This window comes from Rhea americana, unplaced genomic scaffold (genome assembly GCF_003343005.1).
Source record: "Rhea americana isolate MKP2758 unplaced genomic scaffold, rheAme1 scaffold_93, whole genome shotgun sequence".
Taxonomy (NCBI): domain Eukaryota; kingdom Metazoa; phylum Chordata; class Aves; order Rheiformes; family Rheidae; genus Rhea; species Rhea americana.
Window position 1 is genome coordinate 1,824,205 of NW_028187122.1, and position 18,169 is coordinate 1,842,373.

The following is an 18,169-nucleotide window of genomic DNA, read 5'->3' on the forward strand; positions in this document are numbered from 1 at the left end:
GCCACTATGCTCACACAGAGAAAAGTTGCTTATAAACTCATACACACCAAGATCAGACAAAAACAATGTTTTATCGAGGCAGTTCTGTGGGGGCTCTCCCCCTACATAAGATCTTACCGGCTAGCAGCTAGGAAGATTTAAAAGCCAAGGTACAGGTGTCACAAGCTGCTTGTTTTTTCAGTAGTGTGGGATGAGCCTCCATGGTCTGTTACTGTGCAGTCATCCTCTGTCTACTCTCCTTTGAATAATTTGTTGGTCTTTTTCTGTTTGTAAACAAACCCCTGTGAGCAGGGGGAGTATAGGACAATTTCCTTTTCACAGACCTGTAAATTCTAAATCTTACTTCCCTGAAAGAAAAAGGCGGCCGTCCAAGAAACTATTGTGAATATGAGTGCATACATAGGGAAAAAAGAAGGTTAAAAAGGACTTCCCTGGATACAGTGCCCCTCTCTTCAACTTTCCTTCCACAGCCTGTGAAACTTTTGTTCCTAAGTAACAAGAATCCTGGGTCCTTGGAGATCATTAGCATAATGTTTGGTTCCAGCATGCAAGTTCAGGCAGGAGGGAAACAAACTGGACTGCATGTAGTTCCTGGAAGTGTTAGCTTTCAATTTATGCAGAGAGAAAAAAAAAATTGGCTTCATTAGAAGCTGTTTGTTAATTTGTTGTCTTAGCTGTCCATTTTAATCATTTGGTTATTTCATTTTATTGATTATTTCATTGGCTGTAATACACTGCAAGATACTTGCAATAAATGTTGTATGTCACAACATTTATGATACTGTTGTTCTTAGCATGTGCCAACTTGGATATGGACACAGGATGGAAGGTTCGTTCAGCAGTGCAGCAGAGGGTGTGAGCTGCAGAATGTATTCATCTATCTGTGACCTTCCAGAAGTGCTGTTGGTTTCTGTTGCTCTGCCTCTCTGGGACAGCATTTTCTGTTGTACCATGTGAATTTACTAGGATTTGCCTCTATGGCTGGGGCTGCCAAGCTCATGCCTTTAGTAACGGGCTGCAAACTGGCTGTTTCAAAACAAAGCAAAAACACACTGAAAGGAAATAACTGTGTTTTCTGAGACAGGTATTATTGTTCATAGAAGATACAACATTGAGGTACCTCTCTTGCCATTAATTAGTCCAGAATATTATGGGCCTAATGAAGATGATAATGCTGATGTGCTTGCCTGATTCCAAAGCTGGAGACTAGGTTTTGCGCACCTCAACCAATGAATTGAATTTAGGTGGTATTTTTCTTTTACCACCTAAAGTGTGCTTAGGTGCTGTGCAATGAAAAAGTTATGCCTTTGCCTGACTTCCACATGTAAATACATGTGGTGCAAACAGGGGGATTTCTTTTCTTTCTCCCCTGTTCTGGAGTGACCAGGTGAGCTGAACAAAGCTGATTAAGCTGAGAGCATTGTTGTGAGGTGTGACAATGCTATCGACCTTTTTGTTGGGAATTAAAATGAAGTACACTGACGATCTGTACAGGGTCCTACCCTGCACAATGCAGCAGTAGTGTTTCTCAGTTAAGAGAGGACAAAATATGGACCATGTCCATGGTGTAGTCCTATTTTAATATTATTCTTATTTATGTATTTTTATTATATCTCTGTTCTTGAAGCATAGTGTGAGAATAGCTGAGGGAGGTAAACTGGTATGTTCAAACAAGGAGAACTCAGTGCTTTTGCTCATAAGTAATCTAACCTGACACCAAGGTTTGAGAGAGGCTGTAGAGCTTCACAAGGAACGCTGGCATTCTGCTTGTCCTATACATTCCTTGTTTAGTGGCTAAGTTTAAAGCTGGGTTGTGGCTTTCCATGAAGAGGATTTTCCTCATAATATTTTTTGTGAATATTATGATTCTTTTTAAGAAAAGTTGTTTTAGGAGAACCTTAGCCATGTATTGCAGACTTAATATGTCTGAAGAATGGAAGAAAAAGAGAAAGAAAGCAGCACTGTGAAATCTAAGAACCCAATTAACTTCATTGAAATTTTATGTTAATTTTAGTGTGGGCAAAGCCTTATCCTCTGAGATCATCTCATCTGCAATGAATCTCAAAATGGGTTGAAGTCTACCTATCTCCAGCAAATGGAGAGCACTGGCCATCACAAAAGTGAGATCATAGTCTGATAATGGAAGAGATTAATAAATCACTTAAGTGTAGTGTAGCTAAAGGTAAGTCATCATTAGTGCACATCATGTTTAGATTCTATCATGGCTAGCACCCTAAAAATACATTACAGTAGATAGATATCTAAGGACTTCTTGAGCACCCCCTCTTGAAGTTTAGCCATTTACATTCATAAAATACTTTTCCCCTTTTTCTTTCCAATGAGCTGCTTTTTTTTCTTTTTTTTTTAATGGACTTACTGCTATTGTATAGCTGCAGTTGTTGATATACTTTGAGCTTTTGCTGTGCTGGCCACAGAGGTTTTGGCTGGAAAAATGTTGATTGATTAAAGATTGCCAGGGAAAAAGGAAAAATAGGCTTGAACTACTTGTAATGCAATTAATATTCTGAGCTCCTATGAGACAACAAGGAGAATGCAGAATTCCAGATCTCTGGGGCCTTGGGGGGAATGTCCTGCCTGGTCTCCTGAGACACAAAAGGATGGCTTTTAGGGGGGAATGGCTGCATTTATCCTTGCATATAGCATGATATGGCGGACCTATCAACCTCTTTGAGTTACACAGAGGCTTCCAAAGTCAGCAGAGTGAGGATTGTTTTGGCCCTTGGAGAGACCTCCCTAGTAGTTTAGGCCTACAAACAGGAACAGTTCCAATAGAGCATAACAGCACACCCAATTCAATATATGTTGTGTATTCACATAACATACAGACTGGGCCAGTTTAGTCCTCTATGTATTATTTTAATTGTCCTTTATATGCTTGTGCTTTAAAATGTTGGCGAGCAGATGGGTTGAACAGGCTTATACATTGCATAACTCCCTGCCTCCTAACTCTACCACAAATCTAAAAGTAACATGAGTGGTGTTTGTCTGCACCCATGGACAGGGAAGAATCTAACCTGATCCTTCTGTGACAAACACCCTAATCCAAGCATACTTCAGTCAACGCCAGGAATCCTGCTCCTTCCATTCAGGATATTCTGTACAAGTTGCAAATGTCTGAGACTTTAGGAAGGCTGGAAGGGCAAAGCTCTATAAAATTCATATTGCAAAGGATAAGTGCTCATGATGTCCATTTTCCCCATCAAAATTTCTACATTCTCGATTCACATGTGGCTGAAAAACTGGGGTGCAAAACCACTATAATTGCACTCAGGTCAGTGGACTTTCTCCTGATTTACATTGTGCAACTGAAAACATCATCTAATCCATTGATTTTTAGGACAAAGAGTCAAGATCCCATCTTCTCATATCAGATATGAATGACACCTTTATGTGTTGCTTGGTTGCTGTATGCATAATTGTTACATCTCATATGCTTCGGAGAAGAAAGCAAAGCCTAGGAGTTGTAGACTCTGAGATAGAATTGTTCCTGGATTTTACTGTTTGTTCATGAAATAGGTTATTCCCTAGACTGCACAATCCCTCCTTCAGATACACGCATTTCTCTGAAGAGGGAGCCTAAGCAAGGAATAAAATACTGTGCTACATATACCATTAGTGCTTATCCTTAATGCACAGTTAGTTGATTAAGGAGTGAATAGGCAGTAAAATAATGATGCACAATCATAAGGGTAAGTTTACAACAATTTACTATAGCAAATTCAATAAAACTAATGCTCCTAGACCATTCAGGTCTTTGAGGCTGCTTTAAGACTAGCTTTGTGGTTTTCTAGTGTGATCCAATATAGAGCACAAGACTGCAGCTCCTTATTCCTGTTGTAGTTTTATAATCTATGGCTGAACAGATCTCTTTGCACTTCAAGAAGTCAGAAACCCTGTCTCTGAACTGGCACCTTAGTGTTAATTTAAAGCTATACACTTAAAAGGAAAAGCATCCCCTATGACTGTTTACATCTTATCATATCAGTAACGCTGTTAATTTTGGCAGATCAAAAGTTTATTTAATCCAGAAATTTTTTGTCTCAGTTTGGTCTGTTGTAATTGCAAAGAACAAGTCCATAGCTTACAGATACTGGCACACCTTCTAGTTCAGTCTAGTCAACGTGTTACTTCTGTTTGCTCAGAACCTTTGGTACTTTCATGTTTTCAGGCTGATTTCCCTGTTTGAATTCTGCCTTCGGCTGCTTTGTTTTTTCATTTAAAATCTCAGGAAAAGATGCTCTGTGCTTTGAGAATAAGGAAATTGGGAAGACATGCTTACACTGTTATTTTAAAATATATAAAAATGACAACTCACTTTTTGGAACCAAATTAGTTTCAAAACACTTTATGCAAAAAGATAATATGGAGACTGAGACCTTTCACAAAGCTTCAGAAAAGTGCAAGCCTTTCAGAATAGAAACAGAGCTGTAATGGTACCTGTTGCTAGCAGTCCAGGTCTACAGTGGGATAAGAATGGGAGCACTAACTGAGCAGCATGGGTCAGTGTGAAGCAGCTGAGAAATACTGTCCCAGCTGCCTGTGCTGCACAGGTCCCTCTTCTGCCTGTTGGTCAGCTTCTGAAATGTTGCATTTGGCCATGTGGCTTCACCACCACAGTTTACAGCAATATCTTAAGGCAAACAGAATCCATCGTCCCAAACACCATTTTTTTTTGATGTTATTAAATATCATGCTTTAAGTGGTACTTCATTCGGGAGCTAATTGGCAAGCAGCTCAGACCTCCAAGTAATATAGATGGAGTGAGCAACTGCAATCTCATTCGTTATCCCTGCTCATCACATACTCTTGCTTCCTACTGAATGTGGTAACAAAACTTGTATCCTCTAGCACTAACCTAACCAACAGAATGGTCTGATCCATGATGAAACCTTAATATTCCCATAGTGTAGGCAATCTCTTGTTTCTGAAGGGTGAGGGCAGGGGGAACAGGGGAGCGTTGCACAGAAAACAAGTGTATTGCCTGTCTTATTGTTCTGAAGTAGACTGTTTCAATCAAATATTTCCTCTTTACAGGAAACACACAGGAGGGGAAAAGACAATGCTCCAGAAGTGGCAGGTAGACTAAGTCTTGCCTCTATATGGAAAAGTGGAAAAAATCTGGCACCTGTCTGTGTGTGTGTATAAAGTGTGTGTGTGCTTCAAGGCCTAAGCTATTCTCTCACTGCTGGAAGTGAGGATATTGGCAAGAGGAGCAGAATATTTGCATCTTATTATTGCAGAGGTTTTTGCTCGTCCTACTGAGAAACATATGGTGCTGCTCTCTGGCAGATGAAGTGTGATCACAGGCACATTTTTAATCTGAGACCAAAGAAGACTACCTAGCTGAATGACTCTAGTCACAGATCATCTGTTCATATAAATCAGTATACCTCTCCTGATTTCCCAGATGTCATGCTGAGCTGAGATGTATTGCATTTACTTCCCTCTATCCCTGAATTGGTAGCCCCAGACACATTGAAGAAATCTGTTCCCTCCTGTTGACATGTAAGATACAGCCTTTCCCCACAGGCTGTTGTCCAGGATATGCCAATACAGAGATTGCATGCATTTTGCTCACTTGTAAATTGAGAGAAAATGCTTTTATGCTAATACAATATAAAATTACTGGGCAATTACAGACAAGTGCAAATGACGGGTCTGAAGAGGAGCAAAAAAAAGAAGACTGAGATTCTGGTGAATGAATTATTGTACAAGAAATATTGTGCTGATGTAAATGGCAGTGGCTGGCTGATCTCACTCTTTGTAATTCTTGTCCTGGTGAACAAGGGAAGCACAGATCTCTGAGGGTGGCTTTGAGACATGATTCACAGGGATGAAGTTAGGAGACTTGAATTGTTGCTTTCTTGTCTTGGCAGAAGAGGGAGATCAGTAACTTTGATTATCTCATGTACCTGAACACGCTGGCTGGCCGCAGCTACAATGACTATATGCAGTATCCTGTGTTTCCGTGGGTCCTCGCTGACTATCACTCCCAGGTAGGTGCTTGCTACTTAGCAGCATTTCTCTACTCTCTATGATAGCAACCGTATAAAGGCTTGTTCAGTGATGGCACTGAAGCAGAGGGGTCTAGATAAAGATTCAAAATTTAGATAGTTTCAGCCACACAGATCCTTTATAGAATAACCTTGTCTTCAAGTCAGGATGCTGAGACACCTTCTGCCTCAGTAAGGTGGATGAACATCAGTTAAATGCAATTCTAATTATGGACAAGCTGCATCCACTGAGCAGGTAGTCGGGCAGGCATCTATGACTCCTGATAATGCAGGTTTGCAAGGGATAGCCCTTGAACAGTTTACAACTTGCCAGATCCTTTATTCAGCTTTCTGAAGCTCTTTGAACATGCTATCCTTTAAGTGACGCTCATTGCCACTCTGTTTCCATAGTCCCTTCCCAGTTCTAGAGATGGATGCATTGCTAGTGCTGCATCTGTGGCCTTTTTGAATAGATGAAACTCCCAATGCAGCCTTGTCTTTGTCAAAGTTAGTCAAGATGTTTGAGACTCTAGGGATTTTTAGACCTAACCTTTTGCTGTATTTTGCTTTTCAGACTCTAAACCTTACTAATCCTCATACATTTCGGGACTTGTCAAAGCCCATGGGAGCTCAGACTGCAGAGAGGAAACACAAGTTCATCCAGCGCTACAATGAGGTGGAGAAGAGTGAGGGTGAGTGATTTGGGAGACTTTCATACCTCAGAGGTTTGGGTTCCCTCAGGCCCTTGGCAATGCTAGTGAATTCCTTTGAAATGATTATCCAAAGATTTTCCAAACCTGTGGCTAAAGTATCAACATGCCAAAGAGATCCTCTTGTTTCTGGACACAGAGCAGTTCAGGGTTCAAAGAGAAGTGACTCCCATAGAGCAAAAACTTCCTATGTGGCTTGTACTGCTGAATTCTGTCCCCTTCCCTTGGGCAAGGGGTACTACAGCAAAAAACAGTGTTCCCTGACGAAGACTGCTGCATGCAACCTATCTAACAGCTACAATAAGAAAGGGAAACAGAGCATTGAGGCTATTGACCTCTGGAGATCAATACATATTTTAGGACTAATAGGGAGGAGGATGGTCTGGAAAGAGGAAGGCCTTATTCTTTAGAAAATGAGATGTGCAGGGCAAAAAAGAGGATTCAGAGATGGTGGTAACTGTGCACATTAAATGCAAGTATGCAAGGTATGCTTTTGCTCACAGCTCTTTGGAGACATCTACTTTTAAAGACCTGTTCCCTGTTTAATTCTGCTATGGTAATGGGATGTTATGGACTTGACATGGTGAAATTTGGTACTGAAACCTGATTTGTGTTCAATTTCCAGGGGACCTGTCAGCCCAGTGCCATTACTGTACTCACTATTCATCAGCAATTATAGTGGCATCTTACCTGGTCCGAATGGAACCATTTACGCAAACCTTTTGTTCTCTGCAGGTAAGGGGCAAGACATTTGGCTTCACTCCTACACACCTTGTTATAAGCCATATAGCATATGTCTAATAAAGGAGAATTAATTCTCTTGACATTTTCTGGGTACCCTATGTGGAAACTGGGCTCATTGAAGGCTCTGTTCTGTGTCTGGTAAATTCAGTGGAAACATTTTAATTGGAGCAGGATTGATGCCTGCTCTTCTGGTTTTTTTCTTTTTCTTTTTCTTCTTTCTTTTTTTTTGTTGTTGTTGTTTAGTTAGTTTGTTTGTTTTCCTGAGGGAGAAAGATTATTTAGTTTTGGTCCCAAGATACGTTTTGTGTGAGTTCAGGCATGTAAACACATAGATGATGTTTTCCTACCTCTTTAAGCATTAGCCACTGTCACTGGGGTGAAAGCTGCCTATCTTCATGGAGCAATGTTAGAGGTAACTAGGTTAGGATATTCCATTGCTCAGAGACTGCTTTACATCCAGTGAGGGCTGGCCATGTCTCCTACAGCTCTCCAAGTGCTTTTCTGTTATTCTGATCTTTCTTATTTTCTTTTTTTAAATGAACTTATACAAATAAAGCACTGTGCTAATTAAGTAATGAGCCCTGTGATATTGGCTATTACCAGCGGTAGGTGATGGGTTAGTGAACCACCTGAGGCAATGCTTACCATGGCACTCTGTGAGCCATATGTTAGCTGCAGTCATGAGTGACTGTAGAGCAGCTATTGCTGTTGTAAACAACACAAGCTGCTCCAGCTCACTGGCACGCTTTTTATGTGTAACAAGCCCCCAGTCTGAGTGGCCGCTTTGCAGCTGTGTTTATGGGTGTTTGGCAGATAGCTGACATTTCTCAGTGGAAAGTTACCTTCAAAGGCTACTGAAACCTGAAGCACTGAAAAATTTATCTGGAGGTAGACATACTAAAACCACTGAATGCTTTTTTCATTCTCATTCCTTTGCTCTTATGTTGCTGCATGTTCAGCTGAGCTGATGTTGTCCCCCAGGTGTCCAGTCCTACAGTGACTTAGGAATTAGTGCTTTCTGGGAGATTCAGTCAGACAAACAGCAGACCTGAGAACCTGGTCAGTCAGGAGCAGGTTGGAAAAGGAGTATTTCTAAAGTCAAGACTTTGGAAAGGGCTGAGATAGGAGCTGTAAAAGATTTGCAGTACCTTAATAAAATGGAAAAGCCACAGTTATAACCCCAAACTGCCAATCTAAAAGCACAAGAAAAGGAAATGCAACAACTTGGGTGCATGCCTTGTAAAAAATTGATGTTGGCATACCATCCTTTTTCCCCCTTTAGTCAAAGAGTTGATTTGCACCCAACCATAGAAGAAGGCAGTGAGAAAACAAAGCCTCTGGTAAGGGAACCATATAAGAAATTTACAGAATGTTATTTCATATTTCATTTAAGTACATTGAGATCTGATTCTGGAGAAAGGTCTGTATGTACTTTGCATTTTGTACTGGAATGGATGAAATACTGGTTTGTTGGACCGACAGTGGATGCTGCCCCCTGCTTCAGTGAGTTCCCTCACCTGTCGTTAGGCAATAACCTCCTAGAATATCTTTCAGCAATTGGTCTCAGCATTGCCTAAAAGCAGCAAGGGTGTCTTCTTCAGAAAGGCATTCCAGGACCTCATGCCCTCGATGGTTAGTGATACCTGCTTTTGTTTTACCTTAGATTTTATCCCTGTTTGTTCTTATGCCAATGTTGGATTTCAGCTAAGCAAACTCTTCTTCCTTCCTGCTGTTTCTCCCTCTGATGTACTTACCAAGGATAGAGTTCTTATCCTTTATTTTGTCACTGACTCCAGAACAGTTATTTAAGCACTACCTGCAAATGCAGGTAATTAGTTCTCAGCATCTCTATGGCTAAGTCTTTGTGCCTTTATAAGCATCTCTAAGAAACACTTTGAGCTCTTTGAGTTTAAAGCACTATCAAGACTCAGTGATGCTTAGATTTATAAACATGTGGAGATCTAACTTATCCCCAGAGATCGCTTTGACTAGTTGCTTTGTGTATACCCTGCTGAACTGTAGTTTGAAAAAGCTTATTTTTACCAGTACCCCTGATCATGGTAAGGCCTGTACTGAAAGCTGTAAGAGTCTATGTTGACTTGCATTCTAAAGGCATAAAGCAATTCTGGATTCTCCTTTTTCCTTTCAGTGCAGTTTTTGCATTCATAGACAGAGAAAACTCATTAATTCTGATATAAATATATGCAAATAAATTTATTAATATATGAAATGGGAAAATCAGTTATTGCTTCCTTTATAAATAATACAGGCTTAAGTTTTAAAGATATTACTTTTCCCTAAAATGAACTAGACAGCCAGGGAAAAAATCACATTTTTTCGTGGTGGTAATATCTTTAACCAGATTTGTCACGCTAACAGCATTTCCTATGTATATATTATTTTTATTTAATACAGGTAATCTTTTTATTACAAATCATATTGTTTCTCAGGAGATTACCATCAGCTCTCATAAAAGCCGCAAAAAAAGATGAAAAAGCATCAATCACCAACAGACACAGCATGCTGAGTGCAGATTAAATATACAAAGCCCTTTAATATGCTTCAATGAGATACTTGTTAACTGTTGATTTATTTATAGTCCTCCTTCTATTCTGTTTTAATTTCAATTTGCCTTTGACTCCAAGGGTCCCTGCCTAATAATGATCAAGAACAAGATGACCTTGTGCATCAGATTAATTCCCGCTAGGCATACTCATGTGATTTTAGCCACTTTTTCATTCATAGTCCCTTGAGTGGGTGTGGAAAGGCTCCACAGTTGCCAGTGGAATAGGGAAGAGGAACAGAAAATGCAAGAAAGTATAATAGAAAGTACCCTGAACCAAAAGCCTGGTCAGAATTCAACTTGGAGGAAACTGCAGTGGGGTCTTTCTATCTTGAAGATGTACTGGATTTTGGTGAGAGCCTATCTGAAAAGGTAGGCAGGAAACTGTGGCTTCAGAACCGAAGATACTGACTTCTACATTGTGCTTCCTTATCCATGAGTGTAATTTCTCCCTACCAACAGATAAAGCAAAAAGTCAGTTATTTCTTGACCTGCAGTTCTCAGGCATAGTGGAGGCTGTAGATCCAAAGGAGTTGCATCGTAGGCATGCAGGTAATCGAATTTCATATGAGGAGTGGTGCTTGCAGTCAGAAAACAATGTAGGGGCTAGTGCACAGAGCCCACCTGATCCCTGGGAGTGGGATATCATTCTTGTAGAGTGAGGATGCCTAGGTGTTATTTTTGTATTTAATGGATTGAAAATCAAATCTTCATCTGTAATTGTACAGAAGGGCAGTGTTCTCCTAGCCTGACATGAGCAACTGTCCAAAGGCAGAAAGAAAACTAATCAAAGGCTCTCAAGTTTTCCCAGCAGGTCAGCCACAGGCAGGATCTGACTGGAAGTTGGTCCTTATTTGGACTGTTGCCCATAGGTGCCAACACACAGCAAGCAGGCTGCATGTGAGAAAGTAGAAGTTAGGGAATTTAATCCATTATTAAATTCTATCCCCAAAGACTTTTGTCATCTGAAATTTAACTTTCTTTTATTCTGTATGTGTACAGGTCACCTCTAGTCTTACGTAGTCTTTGAAATCTCATATTTAAATCCAGCTGAGGAGGCTGCTTTTTTGTGAAATAAAATCTAGCTATCATTCATATGCATGAAGCCTAACTCCCAGCTTTTTATTTAGGAGAGATCTGAATAGCCAAGGGAGTAGGCATGATGCATTCACTTCTGTCCAGCAACTTCTCTTCCTACTAGTATAGGACTGTTTTCCAGCTTATGCTGAAGCCCTCTGTCATGAGATTTAACCTAGCAGGCTTGGTATAAAACAGCTGTATCAGCGCTGATGGTTGCTCCGATGTTCCTGTTTTGCCTGTGACAGGAATTCCAGTTGTCATTTACTGGTGGGCGTAGGGCTCACAGTCCCAGAAGCCTTGTGGGTTTTGTGTAACTGGGCAGAAAACCAGCAAAATAGAGATAAAGCTCTTCTATATTCACACACACACACCTGTATGGCCTTCCTTTGTATAATACCTGAGCACTCGTATTTGTTAACAGTCATTCTTGCACCACCCCTGGGTTTTACTAGCTCTGTTCTGCCATCTCACGGGTCTGTTCTTACCTAATGAAGCAGCTTTGAGGATTGAATGATTGAAGATGAGCAACCATGCATATATTTATGCTGCACTGCAGAACTGTTCAAAGATAATTACACTATCTCTGACAATCTCTCTTGGGCCTTGGCAGTAGGATGTAGTATTTTATCCCATGGCACGTGATCTGAGTTAACCAACCCCACTGAGAAATACGTACGTTAGCCTGGGAGCATGCTGCCATTGAGCAGCTATATTGCTGCTAGGGCCTGATCTAGATGTTGAAAAACAGTTTGGTTCTGTCACTTTGCACAGTTAAGACAGTTTTCTTCTGAGTCAGCTTGTTCATGCTGAAGTAGATCTCCAAAATCTGATAATCTATTTAGTTATTTTTGATATTTATAGTAATTTTATGCTAAAATAAATGTGTTGGTGCTCGATGTAGGTATCACTATATAAATGTGAGCATGAAATTTTCACAAATGCATATAGTATCTGAGATCCCCCTGAAAATCCTGCAACAAATGTGGGTCCAATCTGAGGATTTGAATGCTCTCAGGACTGTGCTTGAGGCAGTTTTTCCCCTGCCTCTATACTAATTGAGCTATGAGCTCAGACATCCTTCCCTTTCCCTCCTTTATTGTGTTTTCCCTCTTCACCATGAGGATTTAATAGTCCTTACTGGCATCTGTCCACTGGGCCAAAGTTGCTTGCCTGAATCCAGTTAATGTTATTTCAGTGGTATCCCACTTTCCAACAGGCTTTTTTTTTTTTTTCCTCCAGTGGATTGCACTTAAAATAGTGTATGACTATCTGTCCAAGTCACAGCTGAAGTAAATACACCAAGATTGTTTCCTCTGCTTACAAAGCACTTCAGGATGAAGGAAACAAGTTACCTCCAGAAGCATTATTATTGAATGCTCCGATATTCCCAAGCTGCCCTGGATTGTTTCTGCTTCCCTTTCTTATTACAAGCTAGACAAGGTCTCCAGGCTTTATGGCACTCTCTTCTATCTACAAGTCAGCACTGAGACAGCACCTAATATAGAGTCACAGTAAATAGAGCTGAGTCAGATCTTGAGGTAATCATCTAGTCAAACATGCTGAGATTAATATTACAAAATTAGCAAGACTTTGCATCTACTGGATATTTAAGAGAATATTCACACTGTGGTCTGCTTGTCACAGGGCGGGAGCTTTGATGTTGCAGACAGGATGTTTCATAGTGTCAAGAGCACATGGGACTCAGCGTCAAGAGACAACATGAGCGATGTCAGAGAACTCATCCCTGAATTCTTCTACTTGCCAGAGTTCCTAACCAATGCCAATCACTTTGAACTTGGTAAGTGCTAGAATGAACTTCAGTGCTCCCCATCCCCTCCTCAGCATGCTGCCAAGAGAAAAGATCCAGTCACGTGTTGGGAACTAGTCCGTGGAACGTACTGGCAGATGAGGCTCTTTAATAATGTGAAATCAATTCCTGTTAACAGAAGATTTCAAGAATAGAAGCTTTTATATCCAAATGATGCATGCAATAATCCATGTGTTTGCAGGCTCAGAGGGGCTTGAAATTCCTGTTATTTACTGCATACAGGAAATGCACGTTTTATCAGACAAAAGCATGTTGGTGAAAGGTCATCTTAAATTTAGCTACTCTGATGCTTAAAGTTGCTGAATCTGTCCTCACTTTCACCTTGAAAAGTTGTGCATGTATGAAGCAGTGTCCCAAACCCTTCTGAATGTACACTGCCTTTAGACCCTTTGTATTGGTGGTGGACAGTTAGAAGGAACCCAAACAAATCAGTATTCAGAAACAGGCAGTGCAGTGTTCCAACCCTGACTGTGGACAGCACTTGGATACTTGTTAGTTAACAATTAAGGTAGAAAACTGATACCTAAAGAATCATCCTAAATCAGTGACAAAAAAAGGCAACTTAACCAGTGGTGTGGAGGTCTTGCTATAAATCATTTGTATTTAAGATCTCAGTGAATTGAGACCTATGCTAAGGAAAGGGAAGGATAGAAAAACATTGTTAAAATATTATTAGAAGATAGTAAAGATGTAAGGTAGTTTTATCTTGAGAGGAGGCCAAGTAGCAGAGCCTAGCTGAAATCAAGATCCAGAAACTAACCTGAATGGAACCAAGTGGAAGGAAATAAGAGGTTTCGGGAAGTCACTGATAGAGAGCAAATATACAGAAAGATTTCGTAATTGAGAAAGACAAGAACTGAGTCTTAATGCTATGCTCTAAGGACGTATGATGTCCAGACCTGAGCCTCAATTTAGATTTGAATTTGTCTAGGCTTGTTACACTGTGCCCTGATTTAGAAACATAGGCTCACCTTCAGAAATGAATCAAATTGCAAAGGACTTGAGAGCACTGTACTTCCCAATATCTGGCAGTTAAGCCCATGGGATCATGTTTAAGAAGAAAGTTGTGCCAACAGGTTTGTCTAGTAAGAGTTTTTAGCTGGGGCCTAAATGGTTCATCCTGAGGGCATGCATATTTCTTTACTATATTCATGACAGTTGCTAGAACATTCTCTGTGATTTATTAATAGATCAAAAATCCCTGGAGAAATGGCTTCTGCAGTATTTTATGACACTGTGTTCCATATAGAACTTAATTTCCTTTGTGAAAATCACCTGAATTTCCTTTGACTTCACCTTTCTGGATAAGTTGTTCCCATGTGCAGTGTGTGTGATTCTTGTTTCTAATTTTCCATTTGTAATTCCTGCAGGCTGTATGCAGGACGGAACAGTGCTGGGAGATGTACAGCTCCCTCCTTGGGCAGATGGGGATCCCCATCAATTCATTCACCTGCACAGACAGGTCAGTGAGTATCAAGTTTTGTGACCCAGTGATGATTGTGGGTCCCACTGAAAATGAAATCCTTAAGGCCTGGGGCACAAACCGAAATGTTAGATCCAAATGCATTCTGCCTTTGCAGAGTTCATGTCAAGTTCTGAATTTTTGTGTATCTACCCGTCTGTAGAACAGTTTATCCCAAATCAAGACCAGCTTTCCAAATTGTGTGAAATTTGTATCTAGATCTGCAACATGGGTTTGTCTCAGCCTGTAAGTGCATGTGAACATAACACATATGCACACAACATTTACATGTAAATTGTTCCATATTATCATCAGCCAGCTAAGTGTTTGTTTAAACTATCTACTTTCATCTCTGAGTCATGCCAGGAGTAAAATTAGTGGGGAGATTGCTTGGGGGATAAAATCCAATGTGATTTGCTGCCTTTCATGAAGTCATCCTTTGCAATCTGAAAGCAAATAGCTTTAAAGTCTAGGAATCTACTAAAATTAGTGCTGTCCACTTCTGTAAGAAGTCACCTGGCAAAGACAAAACTACCTGGTAATGGGTGAAAAGGCAATTCTCTATGAAGTTTGTTGGGTTAAACACAGACTTTGCAACTGAACATCTTGGTGCTGATCTCTGTTTTTGTTAGAGCTAATAAGGAAAGTGGTTGTACTGCAGTGCCGTTGCTGAAAGAAACTGCATCATCTCATCTGCTGTCTTATGGCAGAGGGAGTTTCAGGGTCAGTGTTTGCGAGTGTCAGGCAGATTGTTTGCATGTACAAGACTGGATTGATTATCTGTATTAGCATTAGTGGGACTAAGCAAAGAGCCTGTGATTTTTTTTTTCAAGGCATTGCATCCTCCTGGTTTGTCATTTGTACCTTCAGTTTCTTCCTCAGTGGGTTGTTCTGCTCACCTCTACTGTGCCAGGTAGGGTCCTGCCTTTGGGGATTCAGATCTCACTCTCTATCATTCTGTAGGTGATTGCATTCAATCTGCTGACTACAACCATCTTCTCTGTTTTAATGTCTACAGATAAACCTTGGTTGCTCTCTCCAACTGCTGATTCCTAAATACTGTCTCTGACCTTCCTTACCAGCTCCTTAGCTTTTATTTTCCCATTTTAAACAAAAACTAGACACTCTTCTCCTGTAAGTATCTTTCCTCTGCTATTCTCTTAAACTTTGACAGCAACCACCATGCTCCTATGGAGTTGCCATTACTTCTCCATGTCCCTTGCTTTGCACTTCTGTGCTGTATTCAGAGCCCAGGCTTTCTGTCATTGTCCATACTACCAGATTATTTTCACACTCTTCTGGGACATTCTCGTGAATCTGCATTCCTTTCTTTTCTGACCTGCCTGATACCCCTTTTCAAGTCAGGACAGAGACAACTGTGAGAGGACAGCATCTTTACTGTCTGGCGTTCCGTATAAATCTCCTTCCCCAGATTTTTTGAATTTCTATCTGACTCCTTGCATTTGTGTCTTGTCTTTTCTCTCTTGAGACCTTGTGCACATGTCTTCTTGCATCATCTTCTCCCCCCAGCCACCTCGGTGCTGTCAGTAATCTAGCCTTAGTCTGATGTTTGGCAATTCCATTTTTATCGATGTTTCCAAAAAAGCTCTTTATAAGCTGGTATGTGGGCTGTGAATCCAGTCTGAAGATAATCTTCTACTATGACACCTGTTTGGAGAGAATAGGCTGCTGGTAGTGTCAATCATCTGCATATCTTGCAGAGAAAGAGTTGTTAAAACATATTCTAAAGACGACTCAATGGTTTGTAGTGCCTGATTCCTATACTGTGTCTCTGCCTGTTTCTGATTCTCCAAGCATTTTGGCTTGTGGATAGCACTGGTCATAAGAGAGTCTGTTGAACCTGGTAGGCTCATTCACATGTGCTCTGTTTACTTCTGGGAGTAAACATGGGCATGCTCTGAGCCTGGGCTTTTCCTTGTGCAGCAATCCTGCCCTTGTTTCTGTTTCAAAATTGCTGAGTACATAATGAGGGAATTTTGTCTTTGTTTTCATTGTGAGTCTTTAGTCTCTGTCGTGAGCTCACAATCTGAGTACTTCATTTTAAGGCTGTTTCAGAACAGGAAGTGCTAAATACTATATACAAGAAGTCTAAATTTCTACCTTGCAACTCTCTCCTACTTTAAGTTAAAAATGAAATGGATAACTTCTGTATATACTTTTTAAAAATAATCCTTTCAGTCATTTTAAAAGTATTGTAGCCTCAATACACAAAAGCTGGTGAATTAATGATGTTCCAAGATATTTGATGTGGAGAATAGCAGCTTACTATTGTTATTCCAAGCTTACTATTGTAAGTTCCAAGTGTCTCCATGCCTAGTAACTTGACTCAGTGGTGTGCTCTTGCACCATTTAGTAACTTAAGCTAGTACATTGAATTTACAGCATATTCAGTAACTAGTCTCTTTTCAGAAGCTACATCTATCTTGTTCTTTGTTTTAACTTGTCTTTCAAGTAAGATGTGTAACTTAGATCGCAGCCTTGTCTTACTAGACAGACAAACACACAGTGAGCAGATCTGGCTGGAGGTAAAAAAGAATATATATGTGTGTATAAAATATATATATACATATATATTATATATGTGTGTGTGTGTGTGTATATATATATATATATATATATATAGAACAATTTTTCTCTGGAAAATTAGTCTGATTGAAATGGGAGTGTATCAGTAGCATCAAGAAAATCGTTTGGTAGATCACTTCAACCTTCTGTTGTTGTTACCAAAGCATTTTCAAATGACCTTTTCTTTACAACGTTTATATTAGATTACAGACTGAATTTAAAATACTTTATTTTTGTGATGCAGCTATTATAGTTAATATTTCTTAGTATATAGTTTTTGATATCAATAAAATGATATAATTTTTTCAAATTTAAAATTTAATTTTCCTGAATATTAATGCATGAGAAATTTTGAGAGTTAGGCTTTTTGTTCTGATTTGGAAAGAAAACACAATTCAGTGTCTGAATTTCCCACAGAATGTAACTTCCAGTTCTCAGTCAGTGCTAACAGGCAGAAAAAAATCTGCCCCCTGCCTGTTGTCAGTCTACTAGCCTAAGGGGGTGAAGAAAGGAGGCAATGTTTTTGCCATCTGGAGAGCTGAGATGCAGAGAGATTGCTCAGACTGCCTAAGTTCCTATGCGTGCACAGTAATTGGTGTTATTGAGTCAGGCATCTCTGGAATTTCTCAGGGAGTGAATCAAAGGCTCAGAGCTGTAGCGATAGTGGAATGGGAGAGGGACCTGAGTCTTGGTCAATGCCTGTCACCACGTAACAGTACATGTATGGGGATGGGAGAGATCCGTGTTGTAAGTGTTGCATGTACTTCAGGCTGGCTGGTAAGTACAGTCCCTCTTAAAAAGAAGAGCTGAGCTAGGGAGTGCCTCCCTTGCAAGGCAGCAACTTGCTGCTGCTCACTGGAAGTAGATTTTGACCACTGTGGTCAAATGTGTAACAATTCCCTGGCATTCCCGAGTGCTTGCAAAGAAAGCATGTAGGTTTTGGGGTGCTCTGGCTTCATTCTCTGCTTTTTCTCAGGCTCTCTCCGAGACCTTCCGAGGTGCTTTTAGTCTGTCTTCTAGTTTCCCATACATGAGGATGATAACACCATCCTCCCCTTACTGAGGTACTGTAGAAAGAAATCTGTGGATGGCTGAGAGCTGCTGCAATTTTACGGTGATGTTTGTTAAAGAAAAGTAAAGGGAAGTGTGCTTTTTTTATTGTGGCTCTTTTGGAGTGTGAAG

At 40.3% G+C, this 18,169-nt stretch overlaps 1 protein-coding gene across 2 annotated transcripts in view; it reads left to right on the forward strand.

The window, feature by feature from the left end:
* The window catches only part of WDFY4 (WDFY family member 4), a 142,009-nt gene that overhangs the window by 102,947 nt on the left and 20,893 nt on the right, over window positions 1-18,169 (forward strand). For both annotated transcript variants that reach the window (XM_085324754.1, XM_085324753.1), the window contains exons 47-52: window positions 5,056-5,098; window positions 5,898-6,017; window positions 6,589-6,706; window positions 7,350-7,459; window positions 12,756-12,909; window positions 14,310-14,401. In XM_085324754.1, coding sequence (XP_085180880.1) covers window positions 5,056-5,098; window positions 5,898-6,017; window positions 6,589-6,706; window positions 7,350-7,459; window positions 12,756-12,909; window positions 14,310-14,401 — 637 coding nt within the window. The remainder of the gene's footprint in view (window positions 1-5,055; window positions 5,099-5,897; window positions 6,018-6,588; window positions 6,707-7,349; window positions 7,460-12,755; window positions 12,910-14,309; window positions 14,402-18,169) is intronic.